This window comes from Stenella coeruleoalba (genome assembly GCF_951394435.1).
Source record: "Stenella coeruleoalba genome assembly, chromosome: 3".
Lineage (NCBI taxonomy): Eukaryota > Metazoa > Chordata > Mammalia > Artiodactyla > Delphinidae > Stenella > Stenella coeruleoalba.
This window is the reverse complement of record NC_137148.1, coordinates 163,970,084-163,986,734: the sequence shown is the minus strand read 5'-3', so window position 1 is coordinate 163,986,734 and position 16,651 is coordinate 163,970,084. Positions and strand designations below refer to the sequence as shown.

Sequence of the window (16,651 nt, the reverse complement as noted above, 5' to 3'; positions counted from 1 at the left end):
GGAAGAGAGTGAATCTTTTTATTTTTTTGAGGGACTCCTAAATAAGCATTTTAATGGGAAATGGCAGAAATCACAATAGACTATTATCATTGTGGAAGTATCAATTGCGCACTTTAAAAGTATTCTTGTTCGATGTCTGTCTGTTTCTTTATTCCTTGGTTCTCTCATTCCACAAGTGCATAGGTTATTTTTTCCGTAGATCTGGGGAAAATGGGCCAGGGGCGGAAGGTCCATCCAGGCTAGACAGTGAACAGACCATGACTGTTCAGCACAGAAGGAAACTTGAAAAGTGTTTTAGCACCTTGAAGTCTGGCTGGACTTAGGGGAGCAACAGGACTGAGAATACTCCAAAAGTAGATACTGGAGAGCGAGGGACTCCAAGACAGTAAGATGGGTGTCTGTGAAAATAGTACTGGCCTAAGAAAAGCTCTAGGGAGAGATGGGCTTAATATTATCGGTGGGCTTGGATCACTACTTGTGATCATGAGGGTTGGTGCCAGCTCTAACCCTTTGGGTTTCTTGGACCTTGATGAATTATTTTGTCCTTTTCTGGCAAAGCTGAATCCTGGTCTTTAGGCTCCGGTGACAAGTTATCTGGAATTTCCATTGGCTGAGAAGCCACTAATTCCCTGTCTGCGTCCACGTCTGCGTCCATGTCTGGGTCCATGTCTGGGTTGGAACTCAGCGGTAGTGAAGGTGTTCTAGGAGGTTCCTGAAAAGGGCAAACGGACGAAATAGGAGGTGTGGTGGTAAAAGCAGCAGTTGTGCTGGATGCAGAAGTTGGTGTTTCTAGGGAAGGCAGTTTGGGGGAATATAAACTCTCCAACGCTTGGATAGTTTCCTTGGAAGATGGAGAAATACTTGGGTCAGTTGAATTGACGGCAGCAAGAGTTTCTGCTGGTGGCTTTTTGGAAGGTGTTACAAATTTGATAACAGAGGGGATTTTTTTCTCTGCAAATTTCTCAGCTGGATTCTCAACCTTTATAGATTTGAAAAGCTTCCTATTGGAGGAGTTCAAAGATTTGAGGGTAAATGAAGAATATAAGCCAGAGTGTCTGTAGTCACTGCAGCTAGGGGTCTTGGCACCAGGCTGCGGTGGCTTCTTTTTCCCTCCATTCTCCTCATCTATGGATCTCTCGCTGCTGACTTCACTGATGAGTAAAGCTTCAGTCTCCCTCAAGCCTGCCCGCTGGCATAGGAACCGTATTCAAAATCTCTGGGTGCGAGACAAACTTGTACACAAACTTCTGACCCCTCACGTTTTCAATGATATTCTTCATATAATAGTATCTGAGGGATCGGCTGTGTTTGTCATAATTCACGTTAGGCTTGTTCTTTTGAATCCCTCGGAGACGAGCCACCTCTTCTGCCTGCAAATGCTTGAACTCCCCGTCATTAGAGGTCCAGCAGATCATGTGATCGTTCTGAGGCTCCTTTAGGAGCTGAAGGAGGAACTGCCACAGGGTGATGGCATTGTTAACAGCAATGAAGGAGGCCACTTGCGAGGCTGCCTCAGGGTCTCTGCCTCAAACATCATGCTTCTCTCCACCGGCCACCTCCTAACATTGAGAACTCAAGGACAGTGAGGCAGCCACTGACACCCCCGTGGTGGAGCCAGATATAAGACTTTAATTTATTTAAGAAAATGAACATCCTCTTAAATGACATTAAACACACAAAAAAGCAGCATCACAAATATTTGTAGGCCATATCAGTTGGAAGTCTCAATCTCAGTTAACAATGTCAATACTCAAGCCCACATCATATATATATATATATATATATATATATATATATATATATATATAAAATTTGTAATGGTTACAAAACTGAAGATGAACCATATCCATATTTTATCTTTATGGTGAATCTTTACTGATAATCAAGGAAAGCAGGACTTTCTATATTGCTACCCTCTATTTACTTACACAAGAAAGCAGATCCTGAAACAGTGTTTAAGGTGTATTATGTGGTGGAAATACAAGTGATCAATAGTGACATCTTCATTTACTGAGGCAGACTTTGATCTAAGAAGAGGGATGTGACAGGACCATAAAATGTAGAGTTGGAGATATCCTCCCTGAAGGTTAAATCAGGAACTAGGTATTCCAGAATTCATCCCTTTTGTGGTTCCATGGTAGAATTCACCAATAGCCTCTTTTGCATGAGATTTGGAAAGCTGATGTGAAGAAGGCGTTAGTCAGATTTCTGAGCCATCATACAGATAGAGACAGATACATCGGAGTCAAGGACACCATCTTCCAGCTTATTTTTCAGATTCTTTGCTTTCCTAATTAAGAGTATTCTCAGGGGCTTACCTGGTGGCGCGTGGTTGAGAGTCCGCCTGCCGATGCAGGGGACACAGGTTCGTGCCCCGGTCTGGGAGGATCCCACATGCCGCGGAGCGGCTGGGCCCGTGAGCCATGGCCGCTGAGCCTGCGTGTCTGGAGCCCGTGCTCCGTAACAGGAGAGGCCACAGCAGTGAGAGGCCCGCGTACCGCCAAAAAAAAAAAAAAAGAGTATTCTCAAACCCACCAATGATTTATTTGACTCCATTTTCATAGAGGTGTAGCTTTCCACTGATGTCTTTATAAGATCCATATGAACAATCCATTGGGATTTAGATTTTTTTGTAAGGCCTTTGTGTCCAACAGGAAACTATTCAGACTTTACTGCTTGGGAATATTCTCCGATTCTCTTCTACTTTATATTCACATAAGTCTTAATTGCATAGGAAACACCTTATTCTGTCAATAGTGCTAATGAGCATGTTTTCTTTTTTTAAATTTATTTATTTAATTTATTTATTTTTGGTTGCATTGGGTCTTCGTTGATGTGCACGGGCTTTCTCTAGTTGAAGCCAGTGGGGACTACTCTTGGTTGCGGGCTTCTTGTTGCTGTGGCTTCTCTTGTTGCTAGGCGCGCGGGCTTCAGTAGTTGTGGCGTGCGGGCTCTAGAGCACAGGCTCAGTAGTTGTGGCACATGGGCTTAGTTACTCTGCAGCATGTGGGATCTTCCCAGACCAGGGCTCGAACCCGTGTCCCCTGCATTGGCAGGAAGATTCTTAACCACTGCGCCACCAGGCAAGTCCCTAAAGCTAATATTTTTAATGATGGAAGGTTGGATGCTTTCACCTGAAGATAAGGAACACAACAAGGATATCTGGTCTTGCCACTTCTACTTGAGAACGTACTGGAGATTTTAGCCAAAACCGTTATACAAGAAAAGGCAATAAAACACCTAAAGATTGGTTAGGAAGATGTAAAATTATTTCTACTTCCAGATTGGCTATCTTCTATTCAGATAAATGTAAAGAATCTAGTTTAAAAAAACAAAACAGGGGCTTCCCTGGTGGCGCAGTGGTTGAGAGTCTGCCTGCTGATGCAGGGGACACGGGTTCATGCCCCAGTCCGGGAAGATCCCACATGCCACGGAGCGGCTGGGCCCGTGAGCCATGGCTGCTGAGCCTGCGCGCCTGGAGCCTGTGCTCCGCAGCGGGAGAGACCACAACAGTGAGAGGCCCGTGTACCGCAAAATAAATAAATAAATAAATAATAATAAATTTTTTAAAAAATCAGTGGTGGTCAGTAGCAGTGTGCCTGGGAGCAGAGGCCTGAGGTCAGTGTCTCCAAGTACTGTGTCCTGGGTTAGAGCTTATGCATTTGGGAGCTTATTTTAGTCACAGCCTTAAACTGAGTCCTGATGAGTTTTCTCACTGTGGGAATGGAATTCTGAGAAAGGGAGTGGTTCCATTATTACCCAGAGAGAGGAGGGAGAGAGTTTATTCCTGTGGCTGCTCAGCTGGCCCCTACCCTCCTCCACCAGGGACTGACCTGGTCCAGCAGTTCTGTCTCAACCAGGAGAGCCTAGCGTGTGTTAAACTTTCTGAACGTGGCTCCTTTTGTCCTGTGGGTTGCTGGCTACTTATCTGTACTGATTCCAATATTTGTGTTTCCTTCTTTGGATTCTTTTATCCATTGAATAGTGCAGCCATTTGGCTCTAGTTTCCCTTAGTACTATATAATTAATTCCCCTGTGAGAAATAACATTTTTGGTTTGGGGGGGGCTTAAAAATCTAGGTTGATTGAGAGAAATGATGTCAGCAAGGCAAGAAAATTGTGGAACTAAATAGAATTTTTGTTCCTTTTAGGCAAGAGAACCTCAAGATGTGAGATGAATGTTTAAGTTTTCAGGTACGTTTGATTTTCAGATCAATGTTTGTATATGCATGTCCCTAGAGAACATTGAAATTTAAAAGCCTAAAGCAATTGATTTCCTTTTTTAATTGATGTGAGGAAAACTATTCAAAGCTTATGTAAATCTTTGAAAATCCTGCTACGTTTAAGGAGCTAAAGCCAAGCCTCTACTGCATTATAATATTCTACTTATTCCTGAAAATAACCCCCATGAAAGATAGAGTGGAAGGATAAGCCAGGATGTACCTTGTTGTTTTAGTTAGCAGAGATTTGAAATTTTTCCTTTCTTGAAAAATTTATGGTTTATACTTTAGTAATTGTGTTTAAAGGAATTAAATCTTTGAATGTTTTTTATATACAAAGGGTGAGAAATATTAGTAAATAATAAATGATTGTATATATAAATTTTTCTGTTTATTTCAAAGTAACCCTGTAAGATAGGAAATTCTATTTCTAAATTGTAACTCACCACCAACATACCCTGGTTTCCTTCAGCACTGTTACTCCAGCCACCCCGAACATACACTTGATTATTTATTGAGCTTCCTGTGTTTTTTTATATAAGAACAGGCAATTGGGAATGCATATATTTGTTGCCCACCTTTGTCTTTGTAATGAGTAGTTGGAATCTGCAGAGTTGATGTTTGCTGACAGCTTACCACCCCAATCCCCCCCACCCCCGCCACCCGTCTCTCCCTCTTCCCCTTGTGTCCCCACCTGGACAAGCTGTTAAGAAAGTCCTGGGGCTCCCTCCTCTGGCACTGGCTTCAGATACCAACTGCACAAGCAGAACTCTTTCCCTGCCCTCGCCCCCCCTCAAAGATTTTTTCCTTGCTCAAACTATTAAAGTTTGAGCCTGATTAACAGGCTCCTGAACCTCCTAGGCCTATTTGTGTAGTTCTTTGTAAATCCATTTTTAGTAAGAACCCTGCTTTGTCAGTTGAACCAGAATCCCCCTACCCCCCATATCTGATCGCATTTCCCCACTTTCATCACCCCTCAAGTGATGTGTGATCACCCTGGCCTGTCTTCAGTACAATCCTGTTAGGTCCGTTTAGTCAGAACCCCCTAACTCCTGACTATTTCTTTTAATATTCCATCCCCACCTTGACCTCTGGCCATGAATTCCCACTCGCCCATACTGTATTCAGTGTTGAGCCCAAACTCATTTTTCACCCCCTGTGAAATCCCATTGCAGTGGTCTCTATACCTGTCACAGTGGTTCTGGGTAAAATTTGCTTTACCCTCTTTGACAAGTGTCACTGAATATCTTTTCTTTAACACCCCCTAGCCATGATAAAAACCCAGGCCAGGATCCTTTCCTTGCTTGCTGAAGCCATTTCAGAGCTGCTTGAGAGGCGGTTCCTGCTCTCTTCTGAGACTCCAATTGTGTCATAAGCCTCATCCTACCCTGTGTGTGTGTGTGTGTGTGTGTGTGTGTGTGTGTGTGTGTGTGTATGTGTATGATATACCAGCATCAGTCTCAACATGGGAACCACACCTCTGCAGATAACCATAACAGTTGGTGCCGTAAGCAGCACGTTCAGACAAGACCACCACTCATGGGTCTGTCTGTCTTCTCTTGCTGTGACTCGCTCACCTGCTCTGCTGTCTGATGGCGGCTGGCACTGTGGGCTGCTGGGGAGCTTGTGCTGTGAGCTGTGCTGCCCTGTTCCATTGTTAACCCCACCAGGACTCAGTTCTATGATCAGCTGACCAGTGTTGAAAGTTTCAAGAATTCCTAAGCCTTTGGGAGCAGGAATATGGGATTGGGGCTCCTGAAGGAATCCTGGGTTGATGTCTGTGCCAGTGTATATCTGTGTGTTAGAGAGAAACTGTGACAGAGGCTGGGTTAGTCCCAGCGTACCCTGGAGGTGGTGGGAGAGAAGGACTATACCCTGTGCAAGAGGTGAGCCCATCAGGTCCTTGTTCCCGAAGCAGCTGTCATTTAAAATGAGAAAGAGGGGCTTCCCTGGTGGTGCAGTGGTTAAGAATCTGCCTGCCAATGCAGGGGACACGGGTTCGAGCTCTGATCTGGGAAGATCCCACGTGCCGCGGAGCAACTAAGCCCATGCGCCAAAACTACTGACCCTGCACTCTAGAGCCTGTGAGCCACAACTACTGAGCCCGCGCGCCACAACTACTGAAGCCCGAGCGCCTAGAGCCCATGCTCCACAACAAGAGAAACCACTGCAATGAGAAGCCTGCGCACCGCAACGAAGAGTAGCCCCCGCTTGCCGCAGCTAGAGAAAGCCCGTGCACAGCAATGAAGATCCAACACAGCCAAAAATAAATAAAATAAATAAATTTAAAAAAATAATAAATGAGAAAGAGAAGGGAGGGGAACGGCAGCCATTAGATGGCAGGCCAAGTCCATACTCCTTATACAGAGACTCACCAGGACCCTTCTCACCAGGACCAAGTTCTTCTGTTGCTACTGCCCCTGCCTCTACTGCAGCTAAGATCCTGACAGTCCAAGTTATATTGGGGACAACACTCATGGCACCCCTGTGGAACAGCAAAGGGATTAGTTCAAACCTGACTTAAGCCTGGGGTCCTTAAATTCTATAAAGCAACCAGTTGTCATGGGGAAAGCTTCTAATCCCGGTGGTGTTGATATGAGGCCCTCTAGAGGAGAAAAATATATAAATACCAGGGTAGAGAGGACACCCCTCCCCCAAGGTATATCCAGTGACACAAAAAACAAACAAGAGAGAGGGAATCAAAAAAAAAAAAAAAAAAAAGGAAAGGCCTGCAATTTGACCCATTGGAAATCCAAAATATACTAAAAGAATTTATACAACAAAAGAGATAAAGGGGTACTGTTTGTTTTCTGGGGCCTCTAAAACATAGGTTCTGAATTAAGTTTGCCATCTGCTGTAATGCACTAATTCACAAACCTTCATGCAACTAATCAATACCAGTTCTCAAATTACAGTCATATTGGGATCCTACTAAATTTAAGGAAGGTACCCCCGGTAATCTTAGGGGAATTACTGAATATAAGATAGGAAACAAATAGGCATGTCTCACCTTAACTATCAGCCAGCTCTTCTCTTGCCTAAATTCCTCATGGTCATAGCAAGCATTGTCCTAAAGTACAGGAAAACTCTGAACCAATGATTCAAAAATTAAAATTAAATTAAATCTTTGCCACTTCCAAATTGGCTTCACAGAATGGGACCCCACAGACCTTATCCTCCAAGTAAATTATGTAACATGGCCCAAGGTTAATTAAACAGAGCCTTGAAGGATTGGAAAACATTATACAAAAGTTATTTAGTGAAGAGGTGATTATCCCCTCTTAAAAGGAGAAGTAAAGGTACTTCTCCCTTTAACAGCCAATTTCACCTATTCTTAAACCTGGAAAAATGAATGACACCTCACAATGGATCACTGCAAACTTGAGGCTGTGGTTACATCAAATACGCACCTATTTTTTAGTTTCCAACATTATGGAAAGTACTAACTCCATCCAATCAGCAAGTGGTAAATATCCTGCTGTCATAGGATTGGATGGAGTTGGCTAAGTCTTTTCTGTTCAGTGCCTGTTTCCACAGCCTATCAGCTGCAGATAGCCTTCACCTCTAAAGGGACATGAACACCTTTACTGGTTACCCTCCAGTAACCTCAGTACCATTGCCACGGCACACAGTCTCTGCAGGTATAGTCTGACCTGCCTCCACCAGGCTCCATGAGCAGAGGTATAACATTACATTAATGACATCTCTTTGAGGAAGTTTATTTAACATTCATTCGGGACATACAGATATTGAAAAAGGGAACTCATGAAAAGTGGATGGGCCATTAGCTTACACATACTGTGAGGCCCTGACACCATGGTTAAGTTTCTAAAAATTATTTGGTAAATTCCCTCCCTGACACCATGAAGAAAGATCGTCCTTCTCAGCACCCACAGCATCTCCTAGGTTGTTATGATGTTTGAAGGCAACACATTCCTTGTTTACCAATTTTGTTTCTATTCAAGAAACTGCCCCGTCTTAGCTCACACTTTATGCCATTGAAGCTGTAATTTCCACCAGGTATAGGCTCTCCTAGAAATATAAGCTGTCCTAGGACGTGACCATCTGACCCTCCACGCAGCTGCTCGTTGTGGCTTGGGTCCTGGAAACAGCCCCCCATGAGCTCAGCATGTCTACTGAGATTTGAGACATGACGGCAGAGTGCAACCTGAGCCCTCTGGCATAGCCTACCTGCAGGAGGGGGCACCCTCCCCCTCAGTCCCTTTCTAGATGCCACAGTTCTGGAAGAGGTCTCTTCGCCGTTCACTATGATGTTACCTAGCATCTGAGAGGCCCAGGGGCCTGGTCTAGACTGTGGGGTTCATCCTCCCACCAGTACCAAGTGCCCCTGAGGTCCCACAGGAAATGATCAAAGATCAAAATGGAGCCAGACTCATTATTACATATGGGGAGATCACTTGTAAGTGTCCGTGTTTGTGAAGAAGTGGCACAGTTCCGTGAGGGCCTCTTGGCCTCATGGTTCAATGCAGTGTCTGTGGAGGGGACAGTTCCCGCCCACGGCCAGTACCAGCTCCGCTCTGAGACCTGACCTCCTGCTTGCTGTCACTCAGGCACGGGAGGGCGGGGCCTTGCAAACTGTCCAATCAGGGGAGTCACTGGTTACAGACGTGTGGGCGACGCTCCAATGACTACGTAGGGCGAGTGGTCTGCGTGCTCTGTTGCTCTTCAGTCGGGCCTCGACCTGGGTGCGTGATTTCTGCCCTTAAAGTCCTCAAGTGGCTCAGCGGCAGCCTCTGTTGCTGTGACCTGCACTTGCCACGAGAGTCGTGAGGTGGACAGCGCAGAACCAGAGAAACTGGGAAATGGTGAGTTGGGAAGACGGGTGTTGGAAGACGGGGGCGGAAGGACCAGTTGGAACTGGCCGTGGTGGGACCCGGGCCTCCCCACGGTCAACTCCGGAGTCTGCAGACCAGAGTCCACCCGGGGCGCGGCCGGCAGTCGGGACCCAGGGCGGCCTCTCCGCTCACTGCTGCGACCGTGTCTACTCCAGATTGTGTGGTGTCCACAGGGAGGGTGATCACTGGACAACCGGGGACTCGGTGTCAGGGCTTCATGCATAGGTGGAGCTGTGATCTGTGGGGTCCTTAGTCCCTCCTTTCTCCCTGGCGGGGGTGGGGACTCTTCTTCCCCTCACTTTTCCGAATGTTTGAGGAACAGGGTCACAAATCCACGACCCTGTTCTTGCACCCCAGCTCTTCCCAGAGCAGGCAGTAAATGCCTAAATTTCCAGATCTTTCCCCACGTTCCCAAACGCCATCTTCCCCTCTTCAGTTCATAGCTTCATTACCAATATTTGTCCTCCGTGGTGCATTTTGAAGTACGCAGTATTGTTTATCATTCCTCCACAGAGCCGTGGATGGTTCTTTTTAAAGATATATTTTTTGCCTGTGGATGTTTTTACATGAGAGGAAATCAGAGATTAACCACCTGGAACTATGTTGCTTAAAAGCCTAGTGTCTATGTCCCCAGAATCTCCCTGGGCACAGACATTCTATGGGAATCCTTTGGGTCGAGTTTCCTCTTTGGTGACTTTCCTGGGTGATCTGTCCTTTCCTCACTGTTCCAGGTCAGAACTGCCCCTGCGTGAGTTTGCCCCTTATTCACTTTTTAAACTCTGTTTTGAAGTAAACATTTAAACATTTAATCATAGATCTTGATAGAAAATATAAAATATTTCCAAAGAAGCAAGAGAGTCGTGAAGATAAGAAAAAATAAATATTTTATTATTACATTCCATTTGTTTACACCTTTGTTTCTTTCCCCCCCCCCCCCCTTTAGCAGTGTAGGAACATTCTGAATTCTGCCCATTTCTTTTGGGTGATTTCAAATTACAGTATCAGGGCTTAGGCTTGCAACACCTAGAAGTGTGTTCAATGTGATTGTTTTCCGAACAATTTCTTTTTTTCACCTTTTTCTTTTTCTAATTGAAGTATAATTGACTTACAATGTTATATTGGTTTCAGGTTTACAACATAGAGATTTGATGCTTTTTTTTTTTCTTTTTTGCGGTACGCGGGCCTCTCACTGTTGTGGCCTCTCCCGTTGCGGAGCACAGGCTCCGGACGCGCAGGCTCAGCAGCCATGGCTCACGGGCCTAGCCGCTCCGCGGCATGTGGGATCTTCCCGGAGCGGGGCACGAACCCGTGTCCCCTGCATCGGCAGGTGGACTCTCAACCACTGCGCCACCAGGAAAGCCCCGAGATTTGATACTTTTATACATTACAAAATGATTAGGGTAAGTCTAATTACCATCTGTCATCATATAGAGTCATTCTAGCATTATCGACTATATTCCCTCTGCTGTACATTACATTCCCGTGACTTATTTATTTTATAACTGTAAGTTTGTACCTCTTCATCTCCCTCACCTACTTCACTCATTTCCCACCCCCTTCCCCTCTGGCAACCACTAGTTTGCTCTCTGTATCCATGGATCTGTTTCTGTTTTGTTTGTTTTGTTTTTTACATCCCACATATAAGTGAAATCATACAATGTTTCCAAACAACTTCTTATCATAGAAATAATTATTAACTGACATTTACTTTCTGAAAGGAATAGATATTTGTGGGGTGTTTTTGAACTAGAAAATTGCCTAAAAATTTCCTTCCATGCTTTACACATAAACACTGGATTGAATGATTTTTCTGTATTGTTCAAACCCTGGGTTTCTGTATTTAAAGTATCAGTGGTGGTCCAGATCAACTATGTGCGAAGAGAAGCCCAAGGTCAGTTTCTCTAAGCTAAGGCCCCCTTGAGCCTGCAAAGGGAAGTACTTGAAGGCCCAGTTTCTTCCTGGGGAGCCCCCCTCTGCACGTGTCCTACCTGCTCACACTCAGCACAGAAGGAACTTTTCTACCGAGAGAAGCTACAGAGACCTGGAAAGCTGGGGATGAGCATGGGATAGTGGGTAGGGGGATGGGGAGGTGATGCCCTTTCTGAGGTTCTAACTGTGGCTGTAGAGGTAGGCTTGAGCTTTGCATCCACAGTGTAGGTGCATTTAGTAATCTGAGTACATTGAGAAAGTCTGTGAAGGTCAGGAGTTCTGTCTTCTAGACAAAGGGTTTATGAGGTGGGGAGTTCATTTGAATCACAACATTAAATTGAATCCAGCCAAGAGTTTTCTCACTTGTGAGAACTGAAGCCTTAGAGAGGGAGTATTTTCATTATGCCCTGAGAAGAGGGTGTGCAGAGCTCCCAGGGTTCTTTCCTGTGGTTGGTCAGGTGTCCCCCCATCCTCCATCACCAGGGATTGACTCTAGGGGTTGTATTCCAGCAGGCAGAGACTGGACTGCAAGCTTGGGAATCTGGGTTTTCTTCTGAACTATAGGGAAACACCTGATTCAAACATTTGCATTTCTTTCCTTGTATACCTTTATATATTGAATATTGCAGCTCTTAACTTTGTTTTCCTTTGGTAATTTGTGATATTATTTCCTGTGAATGTATGAGATTTTTCTTCGTTGGGCTTTGAAAATGTAGGCTGACTGAGAGATACAATGGAGGTAAGGCAAGAAATTCTGGAACCAAACAGAATTTTATTTTTATTTTAATTGCTATGAGAAAAACTACTTAAAACTTATATAAATCTTTGAGAGGTCTAATACATTTTATGGATTAGTCCCAAATCCTGTTACCAACCAGGGTTCTTAGCCTCCTTAACCAATAGAAATTGATAAGAGGCCAGACAGGAAATCCAGGCAAGGCTTTATTGGGGCCTCTGCTGTAGCAGGAGGGAGCAAAAACAAGTAACAGACTCCCTTGCTCGCTCCCTGGGGGTTGGGGGAGTGGGCAGCTGGTACCTTATATGGGGTCGTTCTGGATGGGTGGCTTAGGTGGTCTGCCTTCTCCTTTGGTGGTACTGTGTGGGTTTTGGTCTTTTTGTATCTTATTGTTCAGAATTTGCCCCAACTTCACATACATGCATTTATGTTAGTTCCTTAAGTTTCTCTGTATTTTGTTGCTTGTCCCTTACAGTTTGTATTTTGTTGCTAGAGGTTTGTCCAGATGCAAGCACTGCAGCAAAGGGTCCCAGGTCCCAGCCTGTCTCAATCCTTAGTGCATTATATTACTCATAATAATAATGCATAATAATAATCCCCCAGAGTAAGATATAAGGAGAAACTATAAAGCTTCTTATGGTTTATAATGTTTATAGAGTTTGTAGTTTATAGTGCTTCTTAGTTAGAAAGAGATTTGAAATTTTTCTCTTTTTTATGGTTAAAACTTTTATAAGAGTTAGTGTTTAAAGGATTAAATCTTAGAATGGTGTCCTTATAGAAAAGTAAAAATTAAATGAATTAAAAATTGTTTTAAAAAGCAAAAACAAGTTAATTAAAAATAAAGTCTATTGAATAGACAAATATGGTTTATATAAATTACTCCGCTTATTTTAAATAATCGTGCAACAGTTAGCAGAATTCTGTAAGATAAGAAGGTCTAAATTAGACTCAGTGTCTGAACATTTTGTTTTCCTCCAGTCTTGTTGCTTCAGCCACCCCAAAAAAACTAGTGGTGATCATTTCTTGAGTATCCTGTGTTTCTTTATCTAAAAAGAAGCATTTGCGAATGCATATTTTACTTACCCATCTTTGTACTTGTAATGAGCCCACACTTTTTGATATTTGACTGCTCTCAGCTTAAGCCTCATTCCCCAACACCCCCCCGAACCCCACCCTGTGCTGCTTCAGAGACCTGCCCTGCCCTCACCTGAAACTTCAATTCTGTGATTCATAAGCCTTTTCCTACCCTCCGTGTGTGTGTGTGTGTGTGTGTGTGTGTGTGTGTGTGTGTATTTATGCCACACTGGCATCACTCAACATGCGAACCACCCCTCTGCAGGTGACCATACAGTTGGTGCAGTGAGCAGCAGCATGTCCAGACATGACCACCACCCGTGGGTCTGTCTTCTCCTGCTCTGACTCTCTAATCTGCTCTGCTGCTTGATGGGGACTGGTATTGTGGGCTGCTTCTTGCTGGGGAGCTCGAGTTGTGAGCTGCACTGCCCTGTGTTGCATTATTGACCATACCAAGTCTCAGTTCTAGGTTAAGTGGACCAGAATTGACAGTCGAGAATTCCTAGGCATCTGGGAGCAGGAGTATGGGATTTAGTCATCCTTAAGTTAATTCTAAATCATTTTCTTTGCCCGAATTATCAGTGTGTTAGAGTGAATTTGTGACAGAGAATAGGTTGGCCCTAACCCATCATATCATTGATGAGAGAGGGCAACTATACCCTGTGCAAGAGATGAGCACATTGGATAATTGCTCTGAAAGAACAATTATTTAAAAAAAGAAAGAAAGAAAGAAAACATGGGGGAAAGGCAGCCATTTAGATGGTGGGCTGAATCCACACTCCTAATACCAGAGGACCTCCCAGGACGCTTTAGTACCTCTGCTGCTGCTGCCTCTGTGGTAACAAAGATCCCCACCATCAGGTTTATAGGGGACAACAACCATGGCCTCACTGTGGCACAGCAAAGCTTAAGCAATCCTTAAGCTTTATACTAAACAAAATTCAACTGATAAATTAAAAATATCTTATTGGCTTTATTCAGTGATTCATGCATCAGTCAGCATCTCATCTAGCAGAAAGGAACTTCGAAGAGCTGCACAAAATGGAAGGCTCAGGTAGGCAGAAGGGAGTGGGGACAAAGAACTTTAATACTATGGAAAAGTGGATTAGTCTGGCAAGGTATCAATACTATTCCTTTAGGGGATAGTAGCGGTCTCTGTGGCAGATTACTTAACTAGTGCTGAACGGGTAATTCCTGATTGATGGTTTAAGATTCCATTTTGGGGACAGCTGAAACTATAATTAACTTGGTTTGGTGACATGCTGCTTAGTATAAGTGATCTCATTTTGAGTGTGTTATCTTGTTTTTAACATTTACAAGGGAACAGTTGTCATGGGGGATTGGCACTTTTTTGTGGCTCTCTAGATGAAAAAATTTACAAATACCAGGGTAGAGAGCATACCACCTCCCCGGTAGTATATCCAGTGACCAAAAAAACCCTGGAAAGATAGGAGGAAGAGAACAAAGGAAGAAGAATACGGAAACAAATGTCTACACTTTGACCCAATTGGAAATTCAAAATATCCTAAAAGAATTTACACAACAAAAAGGTTGAAAGGAAAGACAAATAAAAAAAAAATTTTTTTTTAAGAAAAAAGATATGAAAGGACACTATTCTGCTTTTGGGCCTCTACATCACAGGTTCTGAATTAATTTTACCTTTTGTTGTAATGCACTCATTCACAAACCTTCATGCAAATAATCAATACTAGGGCTCAAATGTGGGATACCTGGGAATCCCACAAAATTTAAGCAGGGTATCCTGGATAATTTTAGGGGAGTTAACTATCATAGAGAGGACAAATGGATATGTTTCACCTTGACCATGAGGACTAAATTCCTCTTGGTCATAGCACCCATTGTCTTAAGATATCCCACACTGAGCAAAGGAAGGTCTGAACCATTGAGTTATAAATGAAATTTTAATTTAGTCTTTGACACTTTCAAATTATATAGGGAAAATGGAACACCACAGGCCTTACCTCCCAGTTAAATTACTTAGTCTGTCCCACTATAAATTAAACCTTATATTGGGCCTTGAAGGATTGAAAACCATTGTGTAACACCTTTTAATGAAGAAGTGATTATTCCTTCTGCTTCTCCTTTTAACAGCCTCATTTAACCTGTTCTTTTTTTTTTTTTTTAGCTTGTGGGATCTTAGTTCCCTGACCAGGGATCAAACCTGGGCCCTGGCAGGGGAAAGTGCTGAGTTCTAACCACTGGACTTCCAGGGAATTCCCTTAACCTGTTCTTAAATCTGGAAAGAATGAATGACACTTCACACTGGATTACTGTAACTGTGAGGCTGTGGTTACACAAAAAAAACCCCTACTCCCTGTCCCCAGGATTATGGAAATTACTGGCTCTACCCATTCAGCAATGTAAGTATCCTGCTCTCCCAGATTTGGCTAGGTCTGTTCTGTTCTCTATTTGAACAGCCTCTCAGCTGCAGTTGCCTTCACTTCTGAAAGGATATGATACACCTTCACCTGGTGCAGTTGCCTTCACCTCTGAAAGGATATGATACACCTTTACCTGGTTACCCTCAGGGAACCTCAACACCACTGTGAACACATGCAGTCTCTGCAGGCAGGATCTGAACTGTAGCCACCTTGCTCCAGAAGCACAGGTGTGACATTACACCAATGACATCCTTTTCTGAGGACATCAGAACATAAAAATACTGACAAAGGGCTTCCCTGGTGGCGCAGTGGTTGGGAGTCCGCCTGCCGATGCAGGGGACACGGGTTCGTGCCCCGGTACGGGAGAATCCCGCGTGCCGCGGAGCGGCTGCGCCCGTGGGCCATGGCCGCTGGGCCTGCACGTCTGGAGCCTGGGCTCCGCGGCGGGGGAGGCCGCAGCAGTGAGAGGCCCGCGTACCGCAAAAAAAAAAAAAAAAAATTATTTGGTAACCTGGGGCCCGCTCTCCCTGACACAGTGAAGAAATAACTGTTGTCCCTCTCAGCACCCACAACCTTGTCTAGATTCTTCTGGTGTTCTGGAGGCATGTTATTCCTTGTTTATGAATTTTACTTGAGCCCATTTATACTATTACTTGTACATCGGCCCACCTTGAATATTCCCTCTACAAAAAAAAAACAAAAAGGCTCTGAACTCAGGTCAAACTGCCAGATGACAGGCACTTACTTCCCTTAGTGCCATCAGACACTGATTCACAGTAGAGGCTTCAGTGACCTCGTCTCCTGCCCCTGGAGTTGCCATCAGTAACTGCCCTAGGCTCCACGCTATATGCCATTCGAGCTGCAGTTATCCCTTCTGACAGAGCTGTGCTAAACACAGATAGCCCTGAGCATGTGACCCTTCACCCAGATTCCCATTGTGATTTGGGACCTGTGAACAGCACCCCAAGAGCTCAGCTCAGCTATGGAGACCCCCTTCAGGCAAGATACAGCTAAACCTGGGCCCCCTGTCGTAACCTACCTGCAGAAGCAGTGGCCTCGCCTCTCCTTGGTCCCTTGCCAGGTGCTGAAGAAGGTCACCCCCTTCCCAGACCCCTAGGCTCCCCGTGAGCTCCTTAGGATTCCCTGAGTGAAAAGCGATGGGAGTTTCAGACATTAGAGACAACATCTCCACATTCATACATGATCCGGCTCAGGCAGAGTTGCTGCTTTTCATCCCTTATTTGGGACATCTGGGACTCAAGGGTCCACAACTGACCAAAAATCGGGCTGTCGTCTGAGCCCTGATCAGCAACTGGCTTGGACAGCGTGCGTTTACAGACCCCTGGATGATTGTCTAAGAGTTTGTGGTAAAAGAATTCTGGGAATCTCTTGCCTAACAGGCACAATATAAATCAAGGTAACACTTGTCTGTATA

The 16,651-nt window shown here is 44.4% G+C and overlaps 1 protein-coding gene across 1 annotated transcript; it reads right to left on the bottom strand.

The window, feature by feature from the left end:
• Positions 1 to 184: 184 nt before the first annotated feature.
• LOC307184956 (ETS domain-containing protein Elk-4-like) lies at positions 185 to 9,298 on the bottom strand (the record flags this gene model as incomplete). The annotated part of the gene is given in 7 exon segments (XM_079918698.1): positions 185 to 242; positions 244 to 538; positions 541 to 1,169; positions 1,171 to 1,507; positions 5,797 to 5,943; positions 6,595 to 6,704; positions 8,997 to 9,298. Coding segments are annotated over 7 exon segments (1,878 nt in total).
• Positions 9,299 to 16,651: the final 7,353 nt, after the last annotated feature.